This window comes from Pseudorasbora parva, chromosome 11 (assembly GCF_024679245.1).
Source record: "Pseudorasbora parva isolate DD20220531a chromosome 11, ASM2467924v1, whole genome shotgun sequence".
Classification (NCBI taxonomy): domain Eukaryota; kingdom Metazoa; phylum Chordata; class Actinopteri; order Cypriniformes; family Gobionidae; genus Pseudorasbora; species Pseudorasbora parva.
Genome location: NC_090182.1, coordinates 3,374,150 through 3,389,238, shown reverse-complemented (window position 1 = coordinate 3,389,238; position 15,089 = coordinate 3,374,150). Strand labels below are relative to the sequence as shown.

The window sequence follows — 15,089 nt, the reverse complement described above, 5'->3', positions numbered from 1 at the left end:
ACTTGTTACCTCAGAAACATTTGAATGTTGCAGTTAAAATGTTATATCTTTGTTTGCATTTAACACTATAGGAATAGTTTTAAATGAGAAAACATTCTTAAAATATATTAATATTCATTAAACATTACATTCAAATATTTTCTTCAGAACATTAACCAAATTTGTAGGGAATGTTAGCCGAAGTTCTGAGACCGTTCCCTGCTGGCTGGGGTGCTATCAAGGCGCCACTGAGAGACAGAGGGCAGCCGGAGCAGGGAGAGGAAGTCAACCTGTACGGAAACATGACCATGTCAACCCTCCCAGCTACAGAAAAGAGGCTACAAGAAATAAGGGAACACCAAGAACGTGATTAAATACTGAGCCAAGTGAAAAGGTACTGTACTGAGGGCTGGCCAGACAGATCCACAATAGACAGAGCTTACCTGCCATACGCACATGTCGAGGAAGAGCTATCAGTGGAGAACGGCTTATTACTGAAAGGAAGTAGGCTAGTTATTCCCAAGCTGCTACAGACAGAAATCCTTCAGAAACTGCACGCAGGACACCAAGGTATAGCAAAGTGTCGTGAAAGAGCCAAACAATCTGTCTGGTACACAGCTTCAGAAAGTGGTCGAGGGCTGCGACACAAGTGCAAAAGAAAGAATTAACCCCAAAGAGCCACTGCTGCCTACAGAATTCCCTGATAGATCATGGGCAAAGGTGGCTGCTGACTTGTTTCAGTGGGACGAAAACAAGTGTCTATTGGTGGTAAACTACTTTTCCCGTTTCATTGAGGTAGCTAAACTCACATCAACAACCTCATTAGCAGTAGTTGAACATTGCTAATCTATCTTTGCTAGGCATGGCATACCGTCCGAGGTCATGACAGATAATGGACCCCAGTTCTCGTCTGAATGCTTCACTCAGTTCGCAACACAGTGGGGGTTCAGACGCTAAATGTTCAGCCCCAAATATGCTCAGAGCAATGGAGAGGCAGAGCGAGCCGGGCGGACAGTTAAAGGCCTCCTCCAGAAAGAAAAAGACCCCTATCTGTACCTCTGTCATCTCTCAAGCCGGGCTGGACTGACATAACCAAACTCAAAGAGGAGGAACAGAAGAAGAGACAGAGATTGAGCTGGAACTTCATCAAAAGACACAGAGCTCAACATCTCACAAGACTGACACCAGGCGACCATGTCTGTTTAAATGACACAAAGGAGAAAGGGACGCTGATAAGACAGGCGGAAGCACCAAGGTCATACGTCATTGACACTCACAGAGGAAACCTGCGCCGCAACCGAAACCAACTCGTCTCTACCCCAGTGGCTCCTGCAGCGCAGACCGTCCTACCAGAGCCAGAGCAACTTACTGGTCAGCCAGTGAGGCCAGATCATGCAGAGCAAGAGCCAGTTCAACCATGCAGTCCTGAGCCTCCGGCACATTACCCTGCAAGAGAGAGACAACCTCCAGGGTACCTGAAGGATTTTGTGGTTAAATAGCAGGTTCCCCTGGTGAAACTGAGTGATTTCTATGTGGCAGAATAAACCCCCACACTCAGTAGAAGGATTGGGCAGTGTACCGCACCCTCTTAGTTCAGATTTTCAGTTAATGTTTTATATGCTTATTGTTCTTGAGATACTGTTTGAACTGGGACTTGTAAGTGTTAGTTTAATCTTAAGTTATATATCAGTGCAACTGATCTTAGAAAGGGGGATGTTAGTGGTAAGGGATTTTATAGGACACATAATGGGATGTTGCCCCCTTGTGGTGAGGTGGTAAACTAGGCACTGAAATAAAGTCATGCTTTGAGAACACACGTTGGAAATCTCTCTCTGTGCTTATTTGTTAATTTATAGCCACTTAACTCTACAACATCGACCCTAAAAATACTTGCTTACCTTGAATAAACTACAAAGTTGCACCGATGAAGCCCAGGCCAAAACGGATCAAGCACGAAGTGGCGATAAATTCAAAAACGACTGGTGTGAGAAAATTTCAGAACAGTGGGGGGAGCGGCGTTAACCCAGATAATGGGTTACTCTTTGAAAAATAACCCAGAAACCCAAACAACCCAGGAATTGGATCTAAATATTAGCCATATAACCCAGAAAATGGGTTACTCTCTGAAAAAAATAACCCATCATTTTAACCCAACACAAATAACCCAGAAAATGGGTTGAAGAACCCAGGAGTTTTTAGAGTGTATTGCATTTTTTTGTTGTAATGAAATTCTGTTATCTCTCAAAATTTTTGCATTGTCAATTTTTCCTATCTTTTCCTTCAGGGCTTTAGTTAGTTTTAATGGGTTTATTGCACTCACCGATTTGGAAGTTAATTTTCTTCATACTTCCTTTTTCTTTCTATTTGCCCCGTTTTCTCTTTCACTATCTGTACTCGACACAGGACACCAATGATTCTTTAGTTTCCTATTTACTACTACTGTCCAATTACCATTTCTAGATCCCTTCTTACCTCGATCAAACATTTCTCCTTCCAGATCCAAATCCCTTCTACTATCTACGTCACTTCCTTCCATCATTTGCTCCACTCACAATCCAGTTGTTTGCCGACCCCAGAATCGACCTGTTCCGAACTCCATTTATTTTAACGAGACACAACTGAATAATCGAGCATAATGAGTCTAGGCAGTGGGTTATGGGTAATGTAGTCCATGATAAGACAGCACAAGAGTCTGGAGGAGAGCCCCCTAGTGGAGATCATGAGCTCTACAGCTGGAGGATGAGACAGTCTTATATTAGAGACACTAGGGCTGCGTCCGAAATCGCGTACTTCCATACTATATAGTATGCGAAAAACAGTACGCGAGCAGAGTAGTATGTCCGAATTCATAGAATTCGAAAAACAGTATGCGAAAACTACCCGGATGGCATACTACTTCCGGCGAGATTATGAAGTGCGCATACGATGGACACTTTACTATCCCATGATGCCACGGGAGAGAGGAGCTTGTTATATTTGAAAATGGCAGAAAACGGAGATGCAGCTGTTTTCAAGTGTAAGTACTTTAGAAACAACTTTTTGTTTATTTGTGGTTAAATTGTATTTGTTTAACATCATATAAGTAAACGACTGTCTTGTTAGAAGTTTATATGATGTAAAGTAAGGGTGTCCTTTTCCAGCCGATTCAGAAAAATTATAGTTTTATCATTATTAGACTAATGTAAATCAGCTACCGATAGCACTGTTTTCACAAAACAAAGACGTTCGTTGTTTAGCAGTTTAATGAGAATTACACAACTTCAGTAAATTAAAACGATGTATTTCTCCTTTACCAGTGTTGATATTATCAAAATGTTGTTGGTTACACAGCAAACTGCTGTTAACAAGTTTAAGTTACCTCAGCTTGTCCATGTACGTTATCGTTAGCATTAATAGACTGACCATGGTTCATCACATGTTAATCTCTGTGTTAATTTTGCAGGGGCTGATGAACACACCCGTGTTTTAACCAAGAAGTGAGAGAAAGAAAAGATTCCTTCGGTTACTAGAAATAATTGCTAAACAATGATGTTAATAAAGAAATCAAATGATACAGTGTCTCCTTTCATTTGTTTGTAAATTCACCATCATGCTGTTTAGCAAGTTATATTACAAAACACTTAATTCCTAGGGCTTTATAGTAGCTAGATTGTCATTGGTAAATTGCTAATATATGGCCTTGAGTATTTTTTTTTTAAGCGTTCTGTATGTGTTGCTGGTTTTGAAAACAAGCTAATTGCAGGTGTATCTGAGAAATATGCTGTCTTACTCTGAATACGAGTGCTGCACTGTAGAGAAAAACACACACTCCAGACACCATTAAAATGTATTTGCTTTATTTTTGTGTATTTAACTTTCAAATGAATACGTAGGATACAAAGCTTAAAATAAAATCACATAATTTTGCCGTACATAGCGTAAAACACCACCAAAAGGAAAGGTATTAAAATGTTTTTTTATTATAGTGTCATCACGAGGAAAGAAGTTTAACTTAAGCAGCTTCGGTAAGTAACTTTCACAGGTTTCAAAAAGATCTAAAAGGACTTTGATACTAGCAATCTCATTTATAGGGCATCACTTTAAAATAGTTCAATAACGTTAAAGTTATATGTTTCTTTTAAAGCGTGTACAAGATGAAGACTTTACGATCTCGGTAATTTTTGGATTTACTCTTGAAGTAAATAATTTGTAAAACATGAAGCTCAAATATGTGATATGTAGCTATAATTTCAAATGTTTGGCACACAAATTCACACTCAGCTTAAGCCATTGTGCCAGTGGTTGGTGGGTGTCCTCTAGGGACCACTGTAGCTCCATTAATAGAGAGACGCACACACATTTGTTTCTGAGGTAATATTTAAAAGCTAAATACATTATAATACTTGCATTATTTGAGAAATTCCGCACAAGCTCTCGACGTAGGCGTGACCTGCGAGGAGCTGACCGACGCCTCCTCTGGCTTGTGAGCTCGAACGATGTAAAAACGCAGATAAAAGCGAAGCAGATCTAAAAACATCGCTCGCGATTGTGTGCAGTCGGTGGAATGGGCTCTTTAAATCTCCGCGCTGTCATGACGGCGTCTATCACGTGACAATTCCATCATGGCGCATGTAGTACGTCCGACTCCATTCATACTACCCGTATTCATACTATATAGAACGTACTTTTTTAACGGTCGCGAAGTACGTTCTAATTCAAATGTAGTACCTACTCACATAGTACGCGATTTCGGACGCACCCTAGCAGTTCATCAAAGGACAATCAGTTTTGCTTTTTGGTATCAAATTATGTCAATGTACATGTTTATGTAACTGACTTAAAGTTATTAAGTATTAAAGAAAAAAAAGATGACTAACTTGTGACTAGTTTTAGTGGTTTATGTAACCCCAGAAACTCCACCCTCTTACAAACCCTATCAGGAAGAGACTAGTCTTATTATTTCTTACTTTCGTTTTTACTGAAAGCTGAAACGAGTCAGAGCTGTGAAGGACAGAGAAGGACACTTTATATTAGGATTATTGTGTGTTTCTGTATAAGTTTTTTATTGTAATTATTAACTTTTCAAAGCAAAGATTAGAAAGTGAAAGTAAATTGTAGATTATTGGATATTTTACAAGACGAGGAAATGGATTCAAAATCTGCTGAAGAGTTTTCTTGTCCTGTTTGCTATGAAATCTTCAAGGTTCCTGTTTTTCTGTCCTGTAGTCACAGTATTTGTAAAGAGTGTCTACAACAGTTCTGGAAAACTCAGGAAACTCAGGAGTGTCCCGTCTGCAGGAGAAGATCCTCAAGAGGTGATCCTCCAGTTAATCTCACGTTAAAAAACTTGTGTGAATCGTTGATAAAGGAGAGAAATGAGAGGCGTTCATCAGAGTCTGAGGATATCTGCAGTTTACACAGTGAGAAACTCAAACTCTTCTGTCTGGAGGACAAACAGCCTGTGTGTGTCGTGTGCATAGTCTCAAAACAACATGACAATCATAAATTCAGACCCATCAGTGAAGTGGTTTCATCTTACAAGGTAAGACAAATGTCTCTCATTTCATGCTAAATACAGTGATAAACACACAGTAATATTTGTGTATAAAATAGACTAGAAGCCTATTTACTTTTGCTCAGACTAAAACTCCATTATCACTACTGATATAAAATTATCCACTAAACTTTGAATGCTCTGATGTTAAAATCTTGAATGTATCAGCATTGGTACAAAACATTTTTGGAAAAAATAGATATGTCATGGGTTATGAAATCAAGCTCTCGGCCTGCAGACGCTTCTACACACATTAGTGTAAGAATGGTCGCTCTCAGGAGCTCAGTGAACTCAAGCGTGGGGCCGTGATAGGTTGCCACCTGTGCAATAACTCCATTCCTGACATTTCCTGACTACTAAATATTCCACGCTCAGCTTTTAGTGGGATTATAACAAAGTGGAAGTGATTGGGAACAACAGCAACTCAGCCATGAAAAATCCCAGAGCGGGGTCAGCGCATGCTGAAGGTCACAGTGTGTAGAAGTCACCAACTTTATGAAGAGTCAACAGCTCCAGACCTCCAAACTTCTGTGTCCTTCAGATGAGCTCAAGAACAGCGTAGAGAGCTTCATGGAATGGGTTTCCATGGCCGAGCAGCTCAAGCCTTACATCACCAAAATGCAAAGCAATGCAAAGCGTGGGATGCAGTGGAGTAAAGCAGCCGCCACTGGACTCTAGAGCAGTGAGACGTTTTCTCTGAGCGACCAATCACGTTTCAGTCTGACAATCCCATGGACGAGTCTCGGTTTGGCGGTTGCCAGGAGAACAGGACTCGCCTGACTGCACTTTGTGCTGAGTGTAGAGTTTATGGTGTGGGATGTTTTTCAGGGGTTGGGCTTGGGTTGCGCTCCAGGGAAAGGAACTCTTAATGCTTCAGCATACCAAGACATTTTTGACAATTTTATGCTCCAAACTTTGTGGGAAGAGTTTGGGGACGGCCTCTTCCTGTCCCAGCATGACTGCGCTCCAGTGCACAAAGCGTCGGTCCATAAAGACATGGATGAGGAGTTTGGTGTGGAGGAACTTGACTGGCCTGCACAGAGTCCTGAGCTCAACCCGATAGAACAGCTTTGGGATGAATTAGAGCGGAGACTGAGAGCCAGGCCTTCTAGTCCAACATCAGTGCCTGACCTCACAAATGAGCTTCTAGAAGAATGGGCAAAAATCCCCATAAACACACTCCTAAACCTTGAGGAAAGTCTTCCCAGAAGAGCTGAAGCTGTTAGAGAGGGTGGGCCGACTCCATATTAAACCCTACGGATTAACAATGGGATGGCATTAAAGTTCATGTGCATGTTAAGGCAGGCGTCCCTAAACTTTTGGCAATATAGTGTACTTTCACTTCCTGTATTTGCATTTGTACAACCACAAATTTACAACTGCATGGATATAATAATTAAGAATTGGCCATTGCAAAAAACACATTTGTTTGGTGATTTCTTGATGTTTATCATTTGCAGTTAAATCATTTTAAAGGACCCGTTCCCTTATCGAGGGAACTTCACACTGCGTCGAAACGACGTTTTGGGGATGCTCCCTAAGCATCAGCGAATCTGAAGTCTGAATAAACACTAGTCCAATCCGATTGGCCGTGCATGATGACGTCATCGTGACGGCATACCCGGAAGTATAAAAGGGCAGCCGGCGCGTAATGGCGGCAGTTATTGCTCTTAAGCATAGCGCTCTCTGTTTTGTCTGTCTATTTACTGTTGTTCTGTCCAGTTGCGAGTGTGTGAGAGATTTATTAAAAAGTATGGAAGAGAGAAGGAGCCGCCTGTAAGCATTGTGGGCTGACACTCATACTGCTCCGCTCTCGGCTGGCCGTGTTCGATAAGGAGACCTGCCAGCCTCGTGTGCCCCATGGTTCTGCACCCGCTGTCGGTGACTCGGCGTCGCAGATCATGGGGTTCACAGCGGGACTTGTCAGAGGGTTTCGGGACTGCCGTGGCACTTTCCCAATCCTCCTCTGACAGTTCAGACGATCTTCCTCCCCGTGTGGAAGCCCGCTTGCCGGCATTTTCCCCGGGTTGGAGGGTCCGATGCTTGAGCTGTCTGATTCTGAGGAATTAGATGTGCTCAGCATCGAGGCGGGTGACGTTAAAACACCATACACACTGCTTCATTCATAAAATAAGGTGCTCAGGCAGTCCCCGAGGGGGCTGCCTGTAGTAACCCGGTGTTCTCCGTTCCCGTGCAGAAGCCCGCGATGCGGCTCTTCCCCAAGAGGGAGAACCAGATGCTTGAGCGATCTGATTCCGAGGAATTAGATGTGCTCAGCGTCGACGGAGTGAAGCAAACGAGAGCTCGCCACCTCATAATGCAGGCTCGTCTCGCGTTGCCGACGCAGCGCGTGCATTACGGGTCTGCAACAAAAGTGAACACATGCTATCTGTGTACATGTGATACTGTTTAGCGAGGCTTGCAGTCAGCTCCTGAGGGTGCTGGCTGTGGTCGTTGAGAAATGTCTCGTAGCATACAGAAACGTGCGTTTTCGAGTGTTTCAGCCTCGCGCCTGTGGTCTTTCATCGAGGGATGAAAGCCAAATATGTTGGGAACGAATCGAGTCTCGCGTTGCTGAGGCAGCGTGTAGATGATTAGTTGAATGCATATTTAAACAGTATGGTCTGGTGATTAGGGCTGCATTTAATTCTGAGGAATTTAAATTAAACATTATCTGACTTTGAGGAGTTAGATATGTCTATTCAGCCTATCATTCAGCATGTTCACGTGACGGGTGATTATGATGGCATTTATTTCTGAGGAATTAAATGGCATTTATCTAACTTTGAGGAGTTAGATTATCAGCCTATAATCCGAGTTGTGTTCACTATTTGGGTGTTTTTGGTGGCATTTAATTCTGTGCAATTAAATGGGATTTATCTGACTTTGAGGAGTTAGGTATTTCAGCCTATCATCCAAATTGTGTTCGTTGCTCCCGGGGAGCGATCGAGGTCGCCTCCTCTGTGGAGTCTTCTGGAAGTCGATGCTGCGATCCGCCGTCTACGACGCTCGGGCCACATTGGCTTCCAGCGAACGCATGCTGCTCTAGCCGCCTCTAGAAAGACTGCAGCTGGGCAGCAAACGCGTTCGCACACCGAAAATCCTCCCCGACTAAGCCCTGCCGGGTGGCCGCTTCAGGGGGTCGGGCAGGAGGTTCGGTGGGTACCAGAGACCAGCCTTGAGAGGCTGGTTCCCCTAGTAGAATATCTCGGCGCATGGTTATGCTCCCGAATATATCTGCTTGGGCCCTGTGTACCATGGGCAAAGGGTGCAGACTGCAGTTCAGTATTCCAATACCGAAGTCATCGGTGTGGTCTGAATGGTGGTGTGCCCAGCCCAGTGGCCTGCTGGCCAGCCCCCTCTCCAGAGGAGCGATCGAGGTCGCCCTCCTCTGTGAAGTTTTCTGGAAGTCGATGCTGCGATCCGCCGCCTATGACGCTCGGGCCACATTGACTTCCCGCGAACGCATGCTACTCTAGCCGCCTCTAGGGAGACTTCGGCTGGGCAGCGAACGCGTTCGCACACCGAAAATCCTCCCCGACTAAGCCCTGCCGGGTGGCCGCTTCAGGGGGTCGGGCAGGAGGTTCGGTGGGTACCAGAGACCAGCCTTGAGAGGCTGGTTCCCCTAGTAGAATATCTCGGCGCATGGTTATGCTCCCGAATATATCTGCTGGGGCCCTGTGTACCTTGGGCAAAGGGTAGAGACTGCAGTTCAGCGTTCCACCACCGGGGTTCATCGGTGTGGCCTGAATAGTGGTGTGCCCAGCCCAGTGGCAGGTTAGGGAACAGGAAGTGTGCTCCCTGATGGCCCTCCGCCAGACAGGGAGTCCGGCTTTACGGTCGCTACTTCATGGTTCCCAAAGAGGATGGAAGGGTGCGTCTATTATTAAATCAGAGGTACTTGAACCGTTCTCTGAGGAGATTCAGGTTCAAGATGCTCCCTATCCCATCGTGAGTCAGATCCAGTTCGAGGACTGGTTCGTCACAATGTATCTAAAGACGCATATTCCATATCGCCATCCTTCCTGCCCACAGGAGGCCTGAGGTCCGCTTTCGGGGGTGAGGCGTACCAATATCGAGTGCTTCCCTTCGGAATAGCCCTCTCCCCACGCACATTCACAAATTGCATGGATGCAGCTCTGGCTCCAATGAGGCTTCAGGGCATCCTTGTACTGAATTATATCGATGACTGGCTCATACTGGCCCAGTCGTACGAGATGGCGGTTCGGCATCGAGATGTCGTTCTGGCCCACATAAAGTGCTTAGGGCTGAGACTCAACACGAAGAAGAGTGTGTTGACGTCGTCCCAGAGGACTACGTTCCTAGGGGTTGTATGGGACTCGACAACGATGCGGGCACAATTGTCTCCCGCGCGAGTCGAGACCATACTGGCGATGGTCTCAGGAATAAGGCTAGGCCACAGCATCACTGTGAAGCACTTTCAGAGAGTGCTGGGGCACATGGCAGCAGCGTCCAACGTGATACCGTTCGGCCTGCTACACATGAGACCCCTCCAGTGGTGGCTGAAAACCAAGGGGTTTTCCCCCAGAGGGAATCCCTTTCGTATGATCAGGGTAACGCGCAGATGCCTTCGTTCCCTAGTCATATGGAAGAAACCTTGGTTTCTGTCCCAGGGGCCAGTGTTGGGAGCGTCCTGTTGCCGGGAATCCGTTTCAACAGACGCCTCCCTCACTGGTTGGGGCGCGGTCATGGACGGCCGCTTTGCGAGGGGCCCGTGGGAGGGCCGTCATTCCTCCTGGCACATAAATTGCCTGGAGATGATGGCGGTCTACAAAGCTCTCAGGAGCTTTTTCCCGGACCTCTGCGGCCGACATGTCCTGGTGCGGACAGACAATATGGCTGTCGTAGCGTACCTCAATCGTCAGGGAGGGTTAAGGTCGCGCCCTCGGTGCAGACTGGCGCATCTAATCCTCCTGTGGTCCCAGGGGAAACTGTTGTCCATCAGGGCAATGTACGTCCCGGGGGTTCAAAATCAGGGAGCAGACATCCTGTCGAGGCAGGGGCTGAGGCCCGGGGAGTGGCGACTCCACCCCGAGGTGGTGGAGGCCATGTGCAAGAGGTTCGGCCCAGTGGAGGTGGATCTGTTTGCGTCTCGAGAGACGTCCCACTGTCCACTGTGGTTCTCCCTCACGCATCCAGCCCCGCTGGGGTTGGATGCCATGGTGCAGACGTGGCCGAGGCGGCATCTGTACGCATTTCCCCCGATCGCTCTGCTCCCGGGAGTCCTGGAGAGGGTCCGTCGGCAGGGGATCAGTCTACTTCTGGTAGCACCCCGCTGGCCGACTCGAGTTTGGTTCTCAGATATCATAGCCCTGCTAGCAGGTCATCCATGGCAGATTCCTCTGAGGAGGGATCTCCTGTCTCAGGCGGCGGGTACAATATTCCACCCCCGGCCAGAGATTTGGAACCTTTGGGTCTGGCCCCTGAGGGGGCCAGGTACCTAGAGGCTGGCCTGTCGGCAGAGGTGGTAGAGACCTTACTCAGTTCCAGGGCTCCGTCTGCAAGGAGACTGTACAGCCTCAAGTGGAATGTGTTTTCCACTTGGTGCAGGGGGCGTGAGGTGGACCCAGTTAACTGCCCAGTGGCTTCAGTGCTGGAGTTCCTCCAAGATCGCTTCTCTGCGGGTCTAACCCCGTCCACACTCAAGGTGTACGTGGCTGCCATTGCGGCTTTCCACACTCCTCTGGGTGAAGGGCCTCTGAGTAGGCACCAGTTGGTTGTACAGTTCCTCCGTGGGGCGCGGAGGATGAGGCCTGCGGCTCAGTCCAGAGTTCCAACCTGGGATCTGGCAGTGGTTCTCGAGGGGCTGGCTGAGGCCCCCTTCGAGCCATTGGAGTCAGCAGAACCGAAGAACCTGACCCTCAAGGTGGCTTTTCTCCTCGCCATCACCTCTCTGAGGAGAGTGGGAGATCTCCAGGCCTTGGCGGTAACGCCGACTTGCCTGGAGTTTGCCCCGGGTGGAGTGAAGGCCATCTTACACCCTAGGCCAGGCTACGTGCCTAAGGTCCCATCAGGGTGGTCAGGTCTTTGGTTCTGCAGGCATTTCATCCTCCGCCTCACGCGACGGCGGAAGAAGGGAGACTTCACCTACTCTGCCCGGTCAGGGCACTTTTGGTGTGTTTCGGCTCACCCAAGAAAGGGTTGCCTGCGTCTACTCAGACAATCAGTAACTGGATTGTCCAGGCGATAACCATGGCTTATCAGGTGCGCAGTTTGCCTTCACCTATAGCCGTGAGGGCACATTCCACCAGAGGTATGGCCTCTTCGGTGGCCCTCCTTTCTGGGGTCCCCTTGCAGGATATCTGCGAGGCGGCCGGGTGGGCTACCCCACACACCTTTATCAGGTTTTACAGCCTGGATCTCCCTGCGACGCCTGGCGCGAGGGTGCTCCAACCCTAGTTGTGCCCGGTCTCCGGCTTCACACTAGGACAGGCGCTACCCTCGGTGTGGCCTAGTGGGTATTCGTTCCCCAAAACGTCGTTTCGACGCAGTGTGAAGTTCCCTCGATAAGGGAACGGCTTGGGTTATGTATATAACCCTTGTTCCCTGAGAGGGAACGAGCACTGCGTCGTACCGCCACACTTCGGCACGCCTGGAGCGCATGCTTCAGAGCAATAGCTGCCGCCATTACGCGCCGGCTGCCCTTTTATACTTCCGGGTATGCCGTCACGATGACGTCATCACGCACAACCAATTGGATTGGACTAGTGTTTATTCAGACTTCAGATTCGCTGATGCTTAGGGAGCATCCCCAAAACGTCGTTTCAATGCAGTGCTCGTTCCCTCTCAGGGAACAAGGGTTATATACATAACCCGAGCCGTTTTTCATGTGTTTGTAAAGCTTTGATTATGTTTACAGTGTGCAATATAACATGAGTTCAAGTTTTGCGTGTAAAAAAACTGTATTTTTCACACAATTGACTTATCTGTACAGCGCTGTTTCCTCTGTCCTAAAACGGCCTGATGATTTCCTTGTTCTAGGAAGTCCCTCCTTCAGAAACACGTAACAAGTTCTGATTGGGCCAGCGCTTCCCGTTTTGTGATTGGACAGCAGCTTAGCGCACTTTGCCCGGAAAGGTCCCGCCTCTTACCATAACGGGGCGATGCAAGCGCTGAATGCGCGCTCTTCTCCACGTGGGAGAGCAACGAGACCACGCCCCCCTATTTTGCGTGTTCTTGTGGGCGGAGCTTTAGTCCACAAACGTTCTAGTGACGTCATTACAGCAGGAAGTGCAGCGGTGTAGTCCAAACCGGCCGCTCGCTAGGCCTCGAAAGGGAACTTCTGTTAAATAAAATATCTCGCTTGGCATTGAACTTTGAGCTTTATAATTTTACAGGTATTATTTATGCTCTAACAGCAACATTACACACTAACTAAAGCTTGAACAATGGGATCGCAAAGAACAGGACCTTTAAAGATATATGACCTGCCATTGTCAGGCCCAAATGCTTCTGAGATTAACACATTCATCATAAAAATATTAATATAACAATAAAAATACACAATGTTTAAACCTCTTAAAGCTTCATCAGTTTCACAGATTTTCATCTTAACCTGTAGGAGGAATTTAATACAGCGCTGACCTCCTTACAAAACAAGCTCAAACATGGAGAAGAAATGAAAGGAGAGTGTGATAAAACAATCCAACACATCGAGGTGAGGATGTGTAAAGAGTTAAACACTCAACATTCACACACACAGTTTATTATTGACATTAGTGGAGTGTGTGTTCACACAGAGCTGACTGAAGTGAATGTGATGTGATTTCAGTCTCGAGCTGAGCACACAGAGCGTCAGATTAAAGAAGAGTTTGAGAAGCTTCATCAGTTTCTCAGAGACGAAGAAGAAGCTACAATCACTGCACTGAGGGAGGAAGAGGAGCAGAAGAAGCAGAGGATGAAGGAGAAGCTGGAGGAGATGAACACACACATCTCAGCTCTTTCACACACAATCAGAGACATGGAGGAGATGATGAAAGCCAACGACGTCTCGTTTGTAAAGGTGACCAATCAATCTGGCTTCATTCTTTGAGCATAAAACAACTTGAGACTCACTGACAATGAGAGTGTTTGATAAGATATTAACATGTTTTCAAACTCTATATTTTCCAGAACTTTAACGCCTCAATGGAAAGGTGAGTGAGCTGCTCGTATCTCTTCTCTCAGTGGATCTGAACTCAAATTCACTGCAGTTCTGACTCCTGAATGTTCTTCCAGAGTTCAGATCCCACAGCCGGCTCCACGGATGAGTTCTGGAGCTTTGATTGATGTGTCCCGTTATCTGGGTAACCTGCGGTCCCGAGTCTGGAAGAAGATGCTGGAAACTGTCCAACACAGTGAATCTCAGCAGATCTGACACCAGCACAAACCATCCTTCAGATAGAAACACACACAACATTAACATCTGATAGAAATATATTTAATAATCACTCGAGTTTCTGAGTGAATCTGAACTGTATTTCAGAAGATCATCAGATCATACAGTGAACTCATAATGACTACAGAAGTCTGTTCCTCATGGTCTCTGCTTATGTATTAGGATACAATAGTGTTTATTGAATATGATATTAAACCTGAAGCCTCAATCCATTCTGACAGAAACTGACAGACCATTGTCATGATAGCAGGATTTATAGAAAGTCTTTAAATGTGTTTAATATTTACATTTCTGATCATATTTCATCCTGTAATCTGATGTTCTTCTCTTTGCAGCTCCGTTGACTCTAGATCCAAACACAGCAGATCCTCGTCTCACACTCTCGTCTGATCTGACCAGTGTGTCGTTCAGTGATGGAGATAAAACACTTCCTGATAATCCAGAGAGGTTTGACTCGTGTCTGTGTGTCCTGGGATCTGAGGGCTTTAACTCAGGAACACACTGCTGGGATGTGGAGGTCGGTGACAATACAGTCTGGAGTCTTGGAATAACCACAGCATCAAACCAAAGGAAGGGAAAGGATTTCTTCAAGTCTAATGTCTGGCGTGTGATGTATGGGAACGGCAAATACGGCTCTCAATCCCCAGATCAACCCTTCACTGTCTTTCCTGTTAAAGTGAAGCTTCAGCGTGTGAGAGTTCAGCTGGACTATGACAGAGGAACAGTGTCATTCTCTGATCCTGTAACTAACACACATTTACTCACATTCAGGACGTCCTTCACTGAGACTGTCTTTCCATTCTTACGTAATCGCTGCACAACTCCTCTGAGGATCTTACCAGTTAAACTGATTATTACAGCAGAAAATCACAGTTAAATCTGATTCTGCTTCCAGATCAATGGGTTATTGATGTGATATGATACAAATGAATACAATTAGTAATGTCATAATTTAAAATGCAGTGAATGGTTAAACATTTCTTTTCTTACATGGACCTGTTGTTATAAAAACTGCTTTGTCTTTTGATTCTTTACATTTTTGAGCCCAATCTCAGAATTGTCCTGTGGTGTGACCGTCTCAAGCATGGGTCAGTAAACCACAACTTTCATAAATTAAAAAGAAAAGCATAAAAATGTTCATAAATATCTCAGGAATAATAAAGTGTCTATTTTAGTAAA

At 46.1% G+C, this 15,089-nt stretch overlaps 1 protein-coding gene across 1 annotated transcript; it reads left to right on the top strand.

The window, feature by feature from the left end:
- The first annotated feature begins 5,104 nt into the window (after positions 1 to 5,104).
- LOC137092543 (E3 ubiquitin-protein ligase TRIM35-like) lies at positions 5,105 to 14,787 on the top strand. The gene is made up of 6 exons (XM_067456821.1): positions 5,105 to 5,500; positions 13,095 to 13,190; positions 13,305 to 13,535; positions 13,646 to 13,668; positions 13,751 to 13,869; positions 14,246 to 14,787. The coding sequence occupies exons 1-6, from the start codon at positions 5,105 to 5,107 to the stop codon at positions 14,785 to 14,787; spliced, it is 1,407 nt and encodes a 468-aa protein (XP_067312922.1).
- Positions 14,788 to 15,089: the final 302 nt, after the last annotated feature.

Coding starts and splice junctions, on each gene's coding strand:
- LOC137092543 (XM_067456821.1), top strand. CDS start 5,105: ATGGATTCAAAATCTGCTGAAGAGTTTTCTTGTCCTGTTTGCTATGAA. Junction 5,501..13,094: donor AAGTGGTTTCATCTTACAAG/GTAAGACAAATG, acceptor CTTAACCTGTAG/GAGGAATTTAATACAGCGCT. Junction 13,870..14,245: donor GCTGGAAACTGTCCAACACA/GTGAATCTCAGC, acceptor TTCTCTTTGCAG/CTCCGTTGACTCTAGATCCA.